The sequence below is a fragment of the Lutra lutra genome, chromosome 15, assembly GCF_902655055.1.
Source record: "Lutra lutra chromosome 15, mLutLut1.2, whole genome shotgun sequence".
In the NCBI taxonomy this organism is placed as follows: domain Eukaryota; kingdom Metazoa; phylum Chordata; class Mammalia; order Carnivora; family Mustelidae; genus Lutra; species Lutra lutra.
The window spans coordinates 42332345-42351834 of record NC_062292.1 but is presented as its reverse complement, the minus strand read 5'-3'; the positions used below and the strand labels follow the sequence as shown (position 1 = coordinate 42351834).

The 19490-nt window shown below is 39.2% G+C and overlaps 1 protein-coding gene across 1 annotated transcript; it reads left to right on the top strand.

The window, feature by feature from the left end:
- The first annotated feature begins 9039 nt into the window (after positions 1-9039).
- LOC125086089 (alpha-1,3-mannosyl-glycoprotein 4-beta-N-acetylglucosaminyltransferase C-like) lies at positions 9040-19043 on the top strand. Its single transcript, XM_047705159.1, has 4 exons — positions 9040-9170; positions 12696-12870; positions 14084-14240; positions 17808-19043. The coding sequence occupies exons 2-4, from the start codon at positions 12763-12765 to the stop codon at positions 18941-18943; spliced, it is 1401 nt and encodes a 466-aa protein (XP_047561115.1). The 5' UTR covers positions 9040-9170; positions 12696-12762; the 3' UTR covers positions 18944-19043.
- Positions 19044-19490: the final 447 nt, after the last annotated feature.

Below are 19490 nucleotides of genomic sequence, written 5' to 3'. Positions count from 1 at the left end.
ACTCGGGGTTTTTTTGTTTTGTTTTTTAAGATTTTATTTATTTATTTGACGGAGAGAGAGCACAGGTAGGCACAGTGGCAGGCAGAGGGAGGCGGTTGTGGGACTGAGTCCCAGGACCCTGGGATCATGACCTGAGCCGAAGGCAGACACTTAACCAACTGAGCCACCCAGGCGCCCTAGGAAACTCTTGTTTTTAATGTGATTGTGTAATACATAAGAGTTCATTAGGAACAAACCACTCTCCTAACATTGTCGTAATAGGCTTGAATCAATTAGGAATTATAATTGGAGCTGAATATAATTGATTATAATTGTGAACTATTCAAATTTAATTTATCTAAAGGCATAACATAAAACAAGGATCCAATAGACTGTTAACTAAAAATTGTTGCAAATAATTTTCCACATATACATAATTCATGTTTGTTGTCAAGTTCAATATGCAGCTGATAAGCACTGAGCCTTCTCATTTCACAATGTTATCAATAAAAAATTAATAAGGTCAACGTTCGTGTAGATTTCTGCTGATGTGGCACTTTGCTGAAAACACTCAGGGATCAGGACTCCGGAGGAAATCAAAGGTGCAAAAGATAAAGTCCTATTAAAATGCTGTCACTGTTGCAGACTTAAAGGGTTTAACTGAAATGTTCCCATTTTCAACGGTGTGCACTACTACTTTAATGCATTGGAATGAAAGAAGTGCTGATCCCAAAACTTTATTTCACCTTTCAAATTTTCAAGAATGAGAAATAAGGCCCCTCAGACCATTAAGTCCTTTGGCCACTTTAGTGGAACAAAATACCTATAGGTCTTTTATTCCACTTTTTATTAAAAAGCAATAACTTTTCATTAGTACCACTGTTAGCTTCCAGATCCAAAACACGGGTTCTTTTTAGAAAGACAAGTTGTAAACGTTACTAAAAGAGCTGTTGTATCTAAATGCAAGTAGCATGTAGCTATTAACCTAGTATTAAGAAGGAAGGAGAAGGGGCGCCTGGATGTTTCAGTGGGTTAAAGTCTCTGCCTTTGGCTCAGGTCATGATCCCAGGGTCCTGGGATCGAGCCCCGCATCGGGCTCTCTGCTCGGCAGGGAGCCTGCTTCCTCCTCTCTCTCTCTCTCTGCCTGCCTCTCAGCCTACTTGTGATCTCTGTCTGTCAAATAAATAAATAAATAAAATCTTTAAAAAAAAAAAAAAAGAAGGAAGGAGAATGTTCTAAAGTCTTTGTCCTCAACAAAGTGGAAAAATTAAGGACAATACATGAATACAGAGAGCATTAGGATGTTATCTTCCTAAGTTATATCCATCCTACTTTGGGGGTATTAAGTCATCCTTTATTTTGGGCTAATAAATGATAGTGGTGGTGGTTGGTTTTTTGAGGTCCTTTCTTGTCAAAACTTAAAAGTGGCAAATCTATGCTGTTTATCAGAATCTTCTTTTAAATTTTAATAGCCTATGAAGTCCTAAGCCTAGGAACCATTGTTTTGGAGAGACTGGAAGATTGTTCCTTCTGATTTGAAGAAATACATAATAGTAGCATTTCCTGTTGGAAGCGGTATAAAGCAATATAGAAAACTAATAGTGTGGATTCTGAAGCCAGACTTACTTGGGTTCAGAAAATGTCTCTGCCTTATCCATGTGACCTTGGAAAAGTTATTTAATCTTCCTGGGCCTCAGATTCCTGTCTATAAACTAAAGATAATGATAACTCCTGCTTCATAGGGTTTTTGGAATAATTAAGTTAATCCGTGGAAAGTATTTAAAATAACACATTGTAGTCTCTCAATAAATGTCAGCTATTGTTGTGGTAGTGATAGTTAAAATTGTAGTGGTGTTTTTATTTAAAGGCACCTTAGATGACTAAGGTCCTTTTAGCTTCTGTATAAAGAGAGAAATTGAAGCAAGACATACATTCTAGTTCATTAAAATGCTGGAAGACTAGCTGATACTTATTGAGTACTTACCATGCAGTAAGACAGTACAGAATTCAAACTCAGATCATCTGGTTTCAAAGCTCATATGTAAAATCACTGCACCGTATTACCACCAAAATGAAGGGAGTCATATGAAAGCTTTGCCTTTGAATGATATTAATAGCCTAAACAGATGTGGAATCAAACAGTGGCTGAGGGGGAAAAATCTATAGGACAGAAAACAAACTGAAAGGGTACTTAATGAATTTCTATGGTGTGCCAAAGCCATGGACAAGGTACGTCAACAATTTGATTCAAAAAATAAGATTCAGTGGCACTAGAAAAAGTATATTAACTTAAATCTAGAGAAAAGTGCTTATGACTAACTTTTTATATAATTTATTTAAAATATAGTGTGTGGTAAAATAGTTTAAGATGGAGGGTTTTTTTTTTCAGTTAAAAACAATAATAAATAGAGTAGTCTAGTAATGGGGAGCTCAGTTTCTAGAAGCAGATGTCTAGGTTTAAACCCCTGTTCCTCCTCTTAAAAGCTAATGACCTTGGAGGTGAGGAAAAAAACTTTTCTTCTACCCTCTTAGCTTCTGTCACTGGAGTCTTGCAAATTAAACTGACAAAAGACAGATTAATGGGAGGAAAAGATCAGTTTATTTACATGTGCAAAATGCACACACATAAGAGACTCCAGTGATGAGTAACTCAAAGAGATTATTAGGATTTGAGGTTTATATACCATCTTAATAGGTGAGAGGGAGGAGGAGCAAAGCACTTAGAGGAAAACAAATGACTTTTTGGAAAGATAAATGGATTTTCAGGAGAACAAACAGGGGATAAGAGAGTTTGTGAAAATGGTTTTCTATCTTGGTGCAAGTGGTCTTTTTGTCTCCTTTAGGACCATAAAACTTCCCTAAATAAAGGATTTAAGGTAGGTTTTATTCTCATTCTTTTTCATTCTCATTTTCATCTATTTCATCCTTATCCTTCCTTCTGGGAGTAGATCTGCCCTCAAGAAGAATTTATGGTAGTATTATTTCCCAGAAGTGGTTTCTTTTAGTCAGGTAAGGGAAGTCTAAAAGGCCTTTTCTTCTGCAGCTGTTGAATCTCAAATACCTTTAGCACAAAGTGGCATATTTGGGGGTGGCATATTCTGTACCCTTAACCTTGAACAAATTACTTAATCTCACTAAAATTCACTTTCCTTATCTATAAAATGGGCATAATAATGGCACCCAGTTAATAGAGTTGTTGTGAGGATTAAATAAGATAATATATGGAAAGCTCCTAGCTCAGCACCTGGAATACAATAACAACTTGATGAAATTAGTTATTATTTGCTACACTTCAACTAGAAATTTACTGGTTTGAATCAGTGATTCTCAACCTTGGTTGCACAACAGACTCCCTGGTGGGATTCACGAAATACCCCCTCGCCCCACAACCAAAGGTTCTTTTTCAGTAAGTCTTGGGCCTGGGCACCTACTTTAAAAAAAAAAAAAAAAGACCCCCAGATAACTTTAATGTTCAGCCCAAATAATGAGGTTTAGATCAAGAGTGAACAAACTGGGGCACCTGGGTGGCTCAGTGGGTTAAGCCTCTGCCTTCGGCTCAGGTCATGATCTCAGGGTCCTGGGAACGAGTCCTGCATTGGGCCCTCTGCTTGGCAGGGAGCCTGCTTCCTCCTCTCTCTCTCTGCCTGCCTCTCTGCCTACTTGTGATCTCTGTCTGTCAAATAAATAAATAAAATCTTAAAAAAAAAAAAAGAGTGAACAAACTAGTGGCTACCAGACAAATCTGTCCCATAACTACTTTCGAAAATAAAGTTTTAGTGGAACATGGTCACACCTATTTGTTTATGTGTATCTGTGGCTACTTTTACTCAAATCTAAGATATTTACTGCTTACAGCAAGTTTGTCAATTCCTAGTTTAGAATGAAGTTGCTGGGCAGCCCATACCACACGGGGGCAATACAGCCTCATTACAGGATCAAGATTTTAGAGACTATTAAACTTGAAAATTGACTGCTAAACTAAACACATCAGGAATTATGAAAATGAGTATACTTTTCCTACCTATAAGCTCTTTTCTCTAGTTTCCAATCATGCATAAGTCTATTCTGTATTGAAAACATCTATGCCAGGGGTACCTGGCTGGCTATATTTAGAGCATATGATTCTTAATTTCTGGGTTGTGACTTCGAGCCCTGTGTTGGGTGCGGAGATAACTCAAAAATAAAATCTTAAAAAAAAAACTATGCTAGACATTGATCCCTCCTCTGTCTACCATTCATGCCTAGTAAAAAGAGCTTTTACCCATGGCCTTTCTTTAGCACCTAGTCATTTCTGGTGTCTTTGAACTCTGGCTTCAAAGCTCATTTGTTCATTGAATGTTATTCTCCAGGATCACCAATGACCTCCTAATTGTATTTTCTGAGTTCTCTTTCTTGTATTTCTATGGAGATCCCATCCTTCTTCAAACTCTCTCCTCCATGGCATTTCACATTCTCAGTTCTCTTGCTATCTGGCCACGCTCACAGCTAAGAAGCTCTTTGTTCTTCTCCTTTAACCTGTATTCTCTTAATACACTCTGTTTAGGATGGGTATCAGCCCAAGTAGGTGCACTACTTTGCTTTTGTACGTCGTTATTAACCCTACAAAGTTTGAGAATCGGGTTGCTAACTTGCTAAACCATGGTTTAGTACAAAATGGGACAAGATAAGAAGAAATTGATACTAGTTGAAGAGGTTTGATCAAGCATCATGTCCAAATGGCAGACCACATTAGGGGGTGGACACAACCTTCCTTAGCCTCATAAGCCCACACTTCGTGACTCAGTCAACTTTGAGGGCTAGACTCAAGTCTAACCTCAGAGACCTTTATACCATTTCCTTCCTTAGGGAACATCTGCTCTGCTCCTTTCTTCTGAGTAACATAGGAGCCCTGTGGGATGCCAAAAAAAAAAAAAAAAGAAAGAAAAGAAAGAACAAATGAACTGCATTGCTACCTGTAAACACTGTACTTGCAACTTACTGATTGGGGCTCAGCATGGGTAGATGGGAAATAGAGGTTATAACCATACAGAGCTAAAAATAGCAAGCTGTACCACTCAGTGAATGCTAAGAATAAACAGAACTACTGGGAAGGGCCTTGAGGAACAAGTCTTAGCCACATGGGGAGAGTTGACAGCTCCAATTGTACATGTGGGAGAATGTTGAAATGCCGGCCACATTTCCCCTGGACCTTCAGACTTTGGCTCAAACCGACAACCACATTATTACCTAAAATACCTAAACCTTCTACTTAACCTCATGCCATCAGCTTACATCCTCTGCAAACAAAAACAACCTCCCCCATCCTGCCTTGTTATCAGAAGCCTAGATAAATAAATCACATACCAGGGGACAGTGACGTGGAGGGGGAAATCTATCATTAGTTCCTGCTCTACCCATGGCAGAGAGGCCAAAGGCTTTCCACCCCTGGGTTCATCTACCTCCCATAACCTGAGCTCGTTGAGATTGCCTGGCCTAGGCTCAAAGGTTTGACATATATGCTTTTTGGTAAATAATATTATACCAAACATTTTACTAAACCAAAGCCAAATAAATAGGTAACTAGTAAAGCTGTTTGCTACCTCCTCTTACTCATGTTGAACTAGACTATAGAACAACATGATGGGCAGCACCTGGGTGGCTAGTGGGTTAAGCCTCTGCCTGCAGCTCAGGTTATGACCTCAGGTTCCTGGGATCAAGCCCCGAATCCCCACATAGGGCTCTCTGCTCATCAGGGAGCCTGCTTCCCCTCCCCTCTCTGACTGCCTCTTCACCTACTTGTGAATAAATAAATAAAATCTTTAAAAAAAAAGAACAACATGATGGTAGAAGAGATTTTGACAGGAGGACTTAGTTGGAATTTCCTAATCTCCTAGCTTACAGTCAGTAGCCTTTTTGCCAAACTTACTCCCACACCAACAGAAAACCTAATGAACTGATTTATACAGAAAGGATTTTAAGCAAACCTGCACAAAGACACAGAACATGCCATATGAAAAGAACACCTTGCTTAATTTGCTTCCAGTACACAGTATACATTCATGGGTGCCCAAGAAACTAGGGACTCCAAAACATAAAGGGTTTTTGCCTTCTCAGCACTAACAATGAGAAAGCACACGATATATAGTATTTTATCCTTAAATAGGTGATCATTCAAAATCCCAAGATTAAATCCACTAGGTTAGCCTGAATATTAATGTATTAAAAATATCTTTTGGGGCACCTGGGTGGCTCAGTGGGTTAAAGTCTCTGCCTTCAGCTCAGGTCATGATCCCGGGATCCTGGGATTGAGCCCTGCATCAGGTTCTCTGCTCGGTGGAGAGCCTGCTTCCCCCTCTCTCTCTCTGTCTGCCTCTCTGCCTACTTGTGATCTCTGTCTGTCAAATAAATAAATAAATAATATTTTAAAAAAATTTTTTTCAAAAATAATGCTTTTTTAAGAAAGAGGTTTCTCCTAGAAACAGTAGAATTACATCAGGATCAGCAAAAGATATAGTCCTTTTAGCAAAAAGGACTGCAGGGGGTATGGACATTGGGGAGGGTATGTGCTATGGTGAGTGCTGTGAAGTGTGTAAACCTGCGGATTCACAGACCTGTACCGCTGGGGCTAAAAACACATTATATGTTTATTATAAAATTTTAAAAATTTTTTTAAAAAGGACTGCAAACATAAGCCTAGGGGCTGATTTTTACATCTATCTTTTAGGTAAAGCACATCACTTTCAATTGATTCCCACCACCAAAACTATGATTTTCCTAGAATGGTGGGCAGAAAATAGGATCTTCAGAAAACTTAAGAAGGGGCAGCTAGTTTGAGTAACATCTTAGATAAACATTCCCAAACACTCAAAACTACCGCACAGCTGAGCTTCCAGCGCTTGAAAAATTGAAACGCTTGCCCATGGGAAAGAGCTGTGAACACACAAAAGATTCATACAAATCCTGTCTCTGGCATTTGGAAGTGGGGGTTCTGCATGTGTGCTGGGGAAAGGGGCTCCCAGGTAGAATATTCAACCTCAGCTCATCCTGAAGTAGTCTGATTCAGAAGCACCTGGGACAGTTCTCTACTCTGAGAGGTGTTCTAGAATTACGAATACAAGAAGATAGTTTAGAGGAAACCACAATCCCTGAAGTCAGGTTTCAGGCCATTAAAGGTTTGTTGTTGTTGTTGTTTTTTAATTGAGGTATAATTCACACAGCATAGAAATCGTCCTTTTAAAGTGTACAGTTGGGTAGGTTTTTTTTTTTATCATATTCACAAAGTTGTGCAACCGTCGCAAACATCAAATTCAGAACATTTTAATCACCACCAAAAGACACAGTTTTAATTATCAATTTTCTCTATTCTCCCTCTCCCAAATCCCTAGCAACCATTAATCTACTTTCTGTCTCTGTAGATCTGCTATTCTGGACATTTCATATAAATGAAATCATACAATACGTGGCCTTTTGAATCTGTCTGCTTTCACTTAGCATGATGTTTTTAAGGTTCATGCATGTTGTAACAGGTATAAACAAGCACTCCATTCCTTTTTATGGCTGAGTAATATTCCATTGCATGAACTATCTTACTTTGTCTGTTATCAATTGATGGACATTTGGATTGCTTCCACTTTTAGGCTATTTTGAATAATGCTGCTTTGAAGATTGATATACAAATTTTTGTGTGGACATATATTTCCATTTCTCTTTGGTATATACATGAAAGTGGAATCACTGCATCATTTGGTAATTTTTTTTAAGATTTTATTTATTTACTTGGCGGGGTAGGGGGGCAGAAGCAGGGGGAGTGGCAGGCAGAGGGAGAGGGAGAAGCAGACTTCCCACTGAGCAGGGAGCCTGATCATGACCTGAGCTGAAGGCAGATGCTTAACCAACTGAGCCACCCAGCCCATTTGGTAATTTTAACTTCTTGATGAACTGTCACACTGTTTTCCTAAGCAACTGTACCAGTTAACATTCCCACCAGCAGTGTGTGAGGATTCCACCTTCTCCACATCCTCACCAACACTTGTTATTGTCTATCTTTTTTATTATGGCCATTCTCGTGGGTATATCATTGTGGTTTTGATTTGCATTCCCCTATTGACTACTGATATTGAGCATATTTTCATGGCTAATAAGCCATTTGTACATCTTCTTTGGTGAAATGTCTATGAGAATACTCCACTCATAAATGGGTTGTCATTTTATTGCAACAGTTCTTTACATATCAGTTTGGGGAGTGTTGTTATGTTAATAACATTAAATCTGCTGTTTTCTTTTTGACTCATCAGTACTTAACATTAATGAACAGGTACAAATTCATATCTTCCAAGATCTATTTTTCTGTCATTGTTAGCCTAATCCTCTCCCAGCCTACTGAGCTGTAGATGTCCAAAGCAATCCCATTGGCTGGAGGTAAAAGCCAGTGTTGCCGTGCTCTGGATGACAGAAAGATGATTTGCACGAATAGCCACTAAACCATTGGTTATTTCCTGTACCTGACCTCCTTTTCTGCTCTGTAGTCCAGAAACATTTCTTTGAAAGACAGAAAATCCATAAATGGAAGTATCCTGTCAAATATGTCACCAACCATTTCATCCTTATGGGGTTGTAATGTGAAAGTCACCAAGTTAAATCCAGGAAGCCTCCAGCAGCTGTTCGTTCATATGCTTCTCTACCTAGTAAATATATTTGTTAAAAGTAAGCTATATGGGTCACCTGGTTGGCTCCTGCCATTGGGATTTTGGGTAATTTTTATTCTCTTTTTTTTGTAATTAATCCAAAGTGTTACATTGAACATGCATTGTATTTAAACTTGGGGGAAACACCGATAAAACTATTTTTATTTGGAGAAAAATGTGGCCCAGTCCACAGTCCTGGATCTAGGTCAGAATCCCAGGAAGCTGGTATCAGAACTTCCTCACTACTTCCCCAGGACCTTCACCAAGGAGCTGGTGTTTGGTGTGAAGTTGGAGGGTAAACAGGCCCCTTTGAGGGAGAACAATGGTTGTCAGGTGGAGTGTCATCTGAAAGCAGTGACCAACTTTGTCTTACCTCAGAGGGTGCAAATTATGGCCCCAACCCAGCTCCCCCAAACATGGTACTTTCTTCTTCTTGACTTTGGAGAAAGTCCGGAACTCTGAAGAATTTTGAAGCTGAGTTCCTCTGCACTTCCCAAAAGAAGTCTCAGAACTACAGCTCCAATAAAGGTGAGGACTTTCATGTGTTGTGGCTGAAACTTTTATATATATAAATATAGAAATACAAATAAATGTATATAAAAAAAAATATATATATATATATTTAGTAGACCTATAAAGGAGCAGTTTCTATGTTATTGAAGTTAAGCCAGTAGAAATTCAAGTTAAAAAGTTGTAAGTTTAGGATGCTAAATGTAATCCCCATGGCAACCACAGAGAAAATAGCTATAAAATACACACAAAGGGAAATGAGAAGATGATTAAAACATTTCACTACCAAAAAAAATCAACTAAACACAAAAGTAGATGGTAATGCAGGAAATAAGGGACAAAAATACTGTAAGGCATTTAGAAAACACGTAACAAAATGTCAGAAGTCACTCTTAGGAGTAATTACTTTAAATTGACTAAACTGTCTAATCAAGACAGATGTTGGCAGAATTGACTTAAAAAACTGATCTGGCACCTGGGTAGCCCCGTCAGTTGAGCATCTGACTCTTGATTTCGGCTCAGGTCATAATCTCAGGGTCCTGGGATTGGGCCATCCTCAGACTCCATACTCAGGGCAGCCTGCTTATCCCTCTCCCCCTGCTCCATCCCCTCTTGCTGCCTGTCTCTCTCTTTCTCTGTCTTTCTCTCTTTGTTAAAATAAATAAATAAATAAAATCTTTTAAAATAATCTGATCCAACTGTGCTATCTATGTGAGACCCAATTTTATTATTTTTTATTTTTTTAAAATTTTAAGTAATCTCTACACCCACTCACAAGGCCAAGATCAAGAGTCGCTTGCTCCATTGATTAATCCAGCCAGGCACCCTGAGAGACTTGCTTTAGATCTAAAGACACCAACAGGTTGCAAGTGAAAGGATGGAAAAAAATATTCCATGCATATACTAAGCAAAAGAGAAAGGTGGCTGAACTAATACCAGACAAAATAGACATTATAGCAAAAAAAGTTTATAAGAAACAAAGAAGGGCATTTTAAGAGTTCATTAAAGTGTTCAACACAGCAAGAAGATATAATTATGAACATTTACATACCTAATAACAAGTCGTCAAAATATAAGCAGCAAAAACTGATGGAATTGAAGGGAAAAATAGACAGTTATACAGTAATAGTTGAAGAATTCAATATCCCACTGACAATAATGAACAGAACAACTAGACATAGAATAAGTAAGGAAATAGAGGACTTAAACTGCACAGTAAACCGACTAGATTTAGCAGGCATTTCAGAGCACTTTACCCACCAACCACAGAATACACATTCTTCTCAAGTGCACAAGGAACATTTTACAGGATAGATATGTCAGGCCACAGATTAAGTCTCAATCCATTTATAAAGATAGATACCATACAAAGTATCTACTCTTGACAAAATGGGATGAAGTTAGCAATCACTAACATAAGAAAAACTGGAAATTTCACAAAATTGTGGAAGTTAGCACACTTTTAAACAACCAGTAAATCGCAAAAGAAATCACAAAAAAAATTAGAAAATATTTAAATGAATGAAAATAAAAATACAACATGCCGAACTTTATGGGACATAGTGAAAGTGGTTCTAAAGGGAAAGTTTATAGCTATAAATGCTTACACCAAAAAAATAAGAAAAATCTCAAACCAATAACGTAACTTTACAATTCAAAGATCTAGATATAGCAGAACAAACTAATCCAAAGAAAATGGAAGGAAGTAATAAAGATGAAAGCAAAGGTCAATGAAATATAGAAGAGAAATCAATGAAACCAAAAGCTGGCTCTTCTAAAAGAGCAACAAAATTGAAAATCTGTTAGCTCGATGGATGAAGAAAAAAAGAGAACACTAAAATTACTAAAATCAGAAATGGAAGTGGGGACATTACTACCAATTCTACAAAAACAAAAAAGTATAAGAGAGTACTATGCTGGGTGCCTGGGTGGCTCAGTCAGTTAAGTGTCTGCTTTTAGCTCAGGTCACAATCCCTGGCACCTGGGATTGAGTCCCACATAGGACTCCCTGCTCAGTGGGGAGTCTGCTTCTCCCTCTGCCTCTGCCCCTCCACACTGCTCATGCTTGCTCGCTCACTCTCTCTCTGTCAAATAAATAAAATCTTTTAAAAAAATGAACAAAGACCTTAATAGACATCTAGCTAAAAGAGATATACAAATGACAGATAGGCATATGAAAAGATGTTCCACATCATAGGCCATCAAGGAAATGAAAATTAAAACAACAATGAGGGGTGCCTGGGTGGCTCAGTGGGTTGGGCCTCTGCCCTCGGCTTGGGTCATGATCTCAGGGTCCTCTGCTCAGCGAGGAGCCTGCTTCCCCCTCTCTCTCTGCCTGCATGTGATGTCTCTCTCTGTGTCAAATAAATAAAATCTTTAAAAAATTAAAAAAAAAACAACAATGAGAAATACCATCACTAACCTATTAGAATGGTCAAAATCTAGGACACCTGACAGCACCAAATACTGGTGAGGCTGTGCATCAACAGGAACTCTGATATATCATAATGGGGATGTAAAATGGTACAGCAACTTTGGAAGACACTTTGGTGGTTTTTTTACAAAACTAAACCTACTTTTTTTTTTTTAAGGTTTATTTATTGGTGAGAGCAGGGAGCCTGACACTGGACTCCATTCCAGGACCCTGGGATCATGACCTGAGCCAAAGGCAGACACTAAACCGTCTGAGCCACCCAGGCATCCCAAAACTAAACCTACTCTTAACATACAATTCAGAAATTGAGTTCCTTAGTATTTACCCAAAGGAGGTGAAAACATGTCTGCACAAAAACCTGCATGGGGTTATTACTAGCAGCTTTTTTCATAATTGCTCAAACTTGGAAGCAACCAAGATGCCCTTTGGTAGGGGAATGGTTAGATAAATAAACCGTGGTACAGCCAGACAACAGAATATTATTCAGTGCTAAAAAGGAATAAGCTATAAAGTCATGAAGAGACATGGAAATACCTTAAACGCATCTTACTAAGTGAAAGAAGGCAGTATGAAAAGGCTACTCATTACGCGATTCCAAATATAGGATGTTCTGGCAAAGACAAAACCATGGAGAAAGTAAAAAGATCAGTGGTTTCCAGGGATTAGAAGAGAGGGAGGGATGAATGGGCAGAGCACTGAGGGTTTGTAGGGCAGTGAAAATATGCTGTAAGATACCATAATAATGGGTACCAGTCATTTATACATTTGTCCAAATCCATCAAATACACCATTAAGACTGAACCATTATGTAAACTATGGGCTTCAAGGGACAAAGCTGTGCTAATGTAGGTTCATCAGTTGAACAACACATACTGATGAGTGATGTTGATCACAGGGGAGGCTATGCCTGTGTAGGCGTGGGAGGTATGTGGAAAATCTCTATATTTTCTTCTCAATGTAGCTGTGAACCTGAAACTGCTCTTTTAAAAAGTCTTTTTTTTTTAAAGAATGCTACTTACATAAGTAAACCGTATACTGTAAACTTCCTTGATTCATGAAAAAAAATCACTGCCAAATGAAAACTTTTCTTGATACTCTATAAATTGCAGACATCCGAATATACATCCAAGAGTCACAGACTGAGAAACAGCTCTACAAGCTCCCAGCCCCGACACCATGAAAGATTTTCTATGGCTATTCATTGTTATTGCAATAGTAATGGTGTTCCCAATCTGCTTTTTCATTAGAGAAAATCCCTTTGATACTACAAGTTTTCTATCTTTGGTGAGTACCAGAAACTATGGATGGGGCAAAGTTAAAATCCCTTGACTTAAAAAAAAAAAAACAGATTATCTAATTATCTATTTGTGTGAAATTGTCACTAACACTGTAGACACTCAAAGAAGAAAAAAGATAATGAATTTGAGGACTCAGCATATCATTCTTCTTTGATGGAGAAAATAAGTGATGTGGCACTCCAGAACAGAGAATTTAGGGCTGAGGAAAAAATAACACTTATTTAATACTTCAGCAAAGTTGGCTCTTTTTTAATAGCAATTGATGAGACATAATATACTCTGACAATTACCATATAATCTCTCTGATATGAGGAATTTGAGAGGCAGGGTGGAAGGTTGTGAGAGGGAGGGGAAAAATGAAACAAGATGGGATGGGGAGGGAGATAAACGATTAGAGACTCTTAATCTCAGGAAACAACTGAGGGCTGCTGGGCAGTGGTGGGGGGAGGGATGGAGTGGCTGGGGGATGGACAATGGAGAGGGTATGTGCTATGGTGAGTGCCATGAATTGTGTGAGACTGATGATTCACAGTGGTAAACCTGAAGCGAATAATACATTATATGTTTATTTTTTAAAATATTCTCTTTGTTTAGTAAGTTTCCCATTTTAGAAAATTTCCTTCAGTTTTAAAGTTACATATCTCCTCCGGCCCACTTTATATAGTAGGATGCTGAATTTCAGAAAAGTTAAGTCATTTATCGAAGCCAAGAAAAAGTCTCAAGAGTTGAGAAAATTGCCCTAGAAACCAGAAATGACAAGAAAAGGGAGAGTAGTAAACGAATTTGCAAGAGTGAAGTGCCACCTAGAGGAAAGAGTTTAGATTGGGACATTGGGGTGGAAGTACGTTCTCTCCTATATCTCTCACACTTAATAGATGTTTTGCCCTTCACAGAACCCATATCAAGCTATAGTCATAGGGGACCCAGGAAAGCTAGCGAAATTCCAGTTCCCTTCATCCCAAGACCCACAGTTTATACAAGAGCCCCTCGTGTAGAACTTCTTTAGAAGAATAAATATATATAAATAAAAATAAAGAATAAATAAATATTCTTTAGAGAATAAGGAAGAAATTGAAGTCAGCCTTGAGCAACCTGCCCTGTATCCTAGAGATACTTCATTGTGTCGTACAAAGAGAATCCACTCAACTATTATTCCCAAAGGGCTTGAATAATAGAGCTGAAACTTACTTTTTTCTCAGGAGGAAAACAAGATGGTAGCTTGGCAGAGAGCCCAGATGCAGATCAACCCCGGTAGAACAAACCACTTGGAAACCTTCAAAAATATGCAGAAAAAGTTAGAACTGCTCAAAAACATAAACGCCCAAATCTTGATTGGAGTTCCTCCTTTGAAAAAAAGTGAGTATGCACAAGGGGTATGGAACACGCTGGGACAGGTCAGACAAGAATAGAGACAGAAGGCAGTAGGAAGGAAATAGACCTATGATAGCATTTGATACAGTGGATCACTCTTCTTTTAACATTCTTCAATTGCTTATAGAATTCCAAACTCTTCTGGTTTTCCTCCAGCTTCACTAGTAGATCCTCAGTCTCTTTTGCTGGCTTATCTTCTCTCGCCATTGCCTAAATGCTGATGTATCCTAGTTCTTGTCTAGACTCACTGTCTTGGTGACTTCATCTAGTCTCACAGCCTTAACTACCATCACGTACTCTCAAAAGTACGGCTCCAGCCTAGATCTGACTGTGATCCTCACCAACTTCTGCAGTAAGGGTACCCCTTTTTCCCCTATCGCTGGTAACTGTGCTAGCATCCGTTATGAAGTCTATGGCTAGAGACTATGTGGCTTTTTTTTTTAAGATTTTATTTATTTGACAGACAGAGATCACGAGTAGGCAGAGAGGCAAGCAGAGAGAGACAGAGGGAGGAGGAAGCAGGCTCCCTGCTAAGCAGAGAGCCCGATGCGGGACTTGACCTGAGCCGAAGGCAGAGGCTTAACTCACAGAGCCACCCAGGCACCCCGACTATGTGGCTTTTATCTGTCAGCTCAACCAGGACTTTGTGATTCTCTTCGCTGAACAAGCTTCATTTTGGCATTGTGTACCCTTCTGAGGTCCAGCTATGGCATTCATTTGATCCCCATAAGTTGTGATGGTATTTGATAAGAAAAAATAAACCTTGTGACAGAATAACCATTAACTGACTCAGATACTTTAAGAATTCAAAGGACAACACAAAGTTATTTATTGTCAATAAAATAAGATTAAGTTCAAGAGGGCTTAAGCTTGTTGGTCTTAAAAATACAAAGAACTCTCAGCAAGGGAAAACTACATTTTTCTTTAAGTTTAAATGCATTTTTGAATTGAATGCATTTTGAAATATCTGCTTGAACCCATGATGTTTTTTATCTTTTTCTAAAAAAAACTTTTAGGGGGCACCTGGGTGGCTCAGTGGGTTAAGCCTCTGCCTTCGGCTCAGGTCATGATCCCAGGGTCCTGGAATCAAGCCCCATATTGGGCTCCCTGCTCAGCGGGGAGCCTGCTTCTCCCTCTCCAGCTCCCCATGGCTTGTGTTCCCTCTCTTGCTCTCTCTCTCTGTCATAAATAAGTAAAAAGACTTTAAAAAAAGGTTTTTTAGCTCTGTCCCCTAGGTCCTAGAAACGACCCACTAGGAATGAGTAATTCCATTTTATAATAAAATAACCAGTCCTCCTTGGGAAAAAAAGGCTGATTTCACATCCAAGGCAGGAAGTGTCATACCGATTGCAAGGAATCTTTCAAAAATAACTGAAGTTGAGGAACACCTGGGTAGCTCAGTTGATTAAGCATTCAACTCTAGCTTTCAGTTCAGGTCATGATCTCATGGTTCGTGATGCTGAGCTCCACGTGCAGCCCCATGTCCAGCCTGGCTCAGTGGGGGGTCTGCTTGAGATTCTCTCCCCCTCTCCTCCCCCTACTCTAAAACAAACAAATAAATCTTTTTTAAAAAAAATAAAAATTGGGGCACCTGGGTGGCTCAGTGGGTTAAGCCTCTGCCTTTGGCTCGGGTCATGATCTCAGGGTCCTGGGATAGTGCCTGCTTCCCCCTCTCTCTCTGCCTGCCTCTCTGCCTACTTGTGATTTCTCTCTGTGTCAAATAAATAAATAAAATATTTTTTAAAAAAAGAAAAGAAAAATTACTAAACTTGTATTAAATGGGCTCAGGACCCAACTTCAAGAGACTACTTGCCTAAGATAGGACAATTTAAACATCGATAAAATTTCTGTGGTTTGAATCATAAAATTCATAAGTTCATATGGATACCAAAACAAACAAACAGAAACCAACCAACCAATTTCGTCACAATTGGAAAATGCTAGGCAACCAATCATTATTTTGAAAGCTGGTGAGTAAAAGGAAAGAATCAAATACTTATCTCATTTACCTATATGAACTATACCACTGGGTAACCAAAGAGGAGATTAAGGGAATTTTCACTTCATAGAAACATTCCAGGTAATGAATGCAGAAGGAATGTTTGACTTAAAATATCACCATATTACAATCCTTAGAGTATTAATGGATCTAGACACTGAACATCAAAGGCTGCTAAGATCCTAAAAACAGAAACAGTTCGCCATTGTGTGTCTTCTGCTGGAAGAACATATCAGATAAACCTAAGCTGAACTCGATCAAGTCACCATATCCATATTTTCTACAAACTTCTTTTCATACGAGCCTGTCCTTTTACCAAAAAGTATGATTTCTTCTTCAATCTCTCTGAGGATTGATAGTAATATATTTGAAATGTTCTTCATTTCAGGATTCCCTCTATTACATTTTTACAGTTTTCTTTCTGGTTGAGTCATTGTTTTTCTTCCATTATGTTGGTGATTCTTGTTTCATATTTATATTCAAATGTTCTTTGATTCTTGTTTCAGATTTATATTCCAGGATCTAGAATGAACAGTGTAATTCTCTACAGATAACCACTCCTTTTTGCCTCTCTGTAGAAGTGTATTGTGATTATAGAAGCCTGCCTCATTAGATTATGGGGGAGCAGTGACACATACAGGAAGTAAGGAATGTGGATAACAGATCTTCTGGGCGAAGTGTCCTGCTAATTCTCCCAGTAGAACCCTAAGTCATGTGGGGAATTTCCACCATTTACCTGCTTACACACTCTGGCAGGCTCTACATTTCTGAATGTCTACTTGAGGGAGTGTAAAGGTAAATGCCATAGTCAGCTATGCTCTCTCTGTTCCCCCTTCTTCTGTTGCCTGGAGTTCTTGCCTGCATTTCTGATGTTCTTTTCACCCCCAGGATTCACACCCTGGGCCTTTGCCTGGCAAACCTTCCACTTTATTTAGACAGAAATCCTTATGACTTTTGCCTGGGCATGTGTGTTGCTACCACCAGCCTCTTGGTGATCACTGGTCTTGTGGTTCTGGAAACAGTTCTGTAATTATCCAGGTGACCATTCCAGAGTCCATACCTCTTCTATCTAGTGGCTCAAACTGAGAACTTTTCTGAAGTTCTGATACAGATGCATCTGTGCAGTTGTTTTCTCTGTGTGTCTTTGGGGCTATAAATTCTACTTAGATTTCTCCACCAATCCTGTTCCAAATTCTATATTCCGGGAATTCTTCAAATATTATTATCTTTTCATGGCAACCTTCCTGGTTTCTCAGTGGGACTTTGGGTGGGAGGAGACGTGGATGCAATGATTTTAGTTTATCTTCTTTATCTATTTCTCCCACAGTAGTTTTTCAAAGATAATCTTTTTAACTCATAGCTTATGACCAGATATTTTTAACTTCTAATATGGTCCATACCCAGGCCTGGGGGAGAGAAAATATAAAATAACCGGAGGGACAAATGAATTTAGCATATGGAAAGACCTAAGAAAGATTTATAACCTCATTCATAGCAACTATTTTCCTCACTTCTCTAAGTTGTTAAAGGTCCTCTTTTCTCCCCAATCCTAGAACTGCTGACCATAGGGATTTCCTCAGTTCAACATTCCAGTGGGAGCTACCTCTTGGACACCCTGCAATCTCTCTTCATTGCTTCCTCCTCATCTGAGCGGAAACACTTCATTGTCTTGGTACACCTGGCAGATCCTGACCCCAAGTGGCTTGGTCAAATGATCTCCAACATCTCAACCCTGTTTAAACCATATATCCAGGCCAGACAGCTAGTAGTGATCAATACACCTCTTAAAAACTATCTTCTTTTAAAGGACCTTAAGAAAAACTTTCATGACACCCCAGCCTATGTAGCCTTCCACTTCAAGCAGAACATGGATTATGCCTTCCTCATGAACTTTGCAACCAACCTCTCTGACTATTTTCTGATGATCGAAGATGATGTGACATGTGCTCCAGGATTTGTCACCCAGATAGCTACTGCAGTGTCTGCCTGGAGAAACAAACCTTGGCTGACTCTAAACTTCTCTCAGCTGGGCTTCACTGGAAAACTCTTTCGTACTAGAGACCTTCCCTGCTTGGTTCACTTCCTTTTCCTCTTCTACCAAAAAATGCCCTGTGACTACATCCTCACTCATTTTCATGACCTTCTCATGGAACCAGCACCAATCCAATTCTTCCCTTCTCTTTTCCAGCACATGGGTAATTACTCCTTCTTTGACAGCAAATTCAATAGCCTCAAAGATAAAGAGATTGAGGAAAATGACCCTGGTTCTCCCAGCAACCCTGCTGCTTCCATCTACACCAGCTTGAAGGTTGCCAATGACTCTGCTCTCATGAATGCCTATAGCTTGGATAAGAATTTCTTTTATACCAAATCAGCGGAGGCTGGCAGTCATCTGACTGTGGTTTTGGATGTACCTGCCAAAGTGTTCCAAGTTCAAGTGCTGACTGGCTCTCACCTAAAAGGCAAGAATCAGCTGGAAGAGGGACAAGTAGAACTGGGCTATGATGCTACTAATAGGGTCAATGATTGTGATGACTATATTCTACTGGGGCTACTAGAAAATGGCACCCTGAATAAGCAGGTATTATCTGATGAGTCTGGGAAGAAGGTAAAATGTGTGAGATTGCTTGTGACAGCCACTCCACCCTCTGGAATAATAGTCAGGCACATCAACCTATGGATTAAGTGAAGTTTAATAATATTGAAGAAGCCATTGGGAGTTCTGGGAGGGATTGAGTCAGAGTTTAGAATGTATAGAGATTTAAAAAAATTAAAGTCTTGAAATTGGTCAAGGACATCTCACTCTTGGGTTCTTTCAGGATTCTTTTTTTTTTTAAGATTTTATTTATTTATTTGACAGAGAGAAAGATATCACAAGTAGGCAGAGAAAAAGGGGGAAGCAGGCTACCAGCTGAACAGAGAGCCCCATGTGGGGCTCGATCCCAGGACCCTGAGATCATGACCTGAGCCAAAGGCAGAGGCTTAACCCACTGAGCCACCCAGGTGCCCCTCCTTTCAGGATCCTTAACACAGAAGACACAACATGTTGAAAGGCAGAGTGAAGGTAACATCCTCTTGGTCCCAGAGAGCCACTGGTGGAAGAGGCAGGATTTTTAACCCTTCCGTGGTTTTCTTTTTTTTTTTCTTCCCTGTTTTTCTATACAAAAGGATCTACCATCCAAAATTCTTCCCTTGGAGCAAGAACACCAGACTTCTAGAAGCAACAGGAACATATG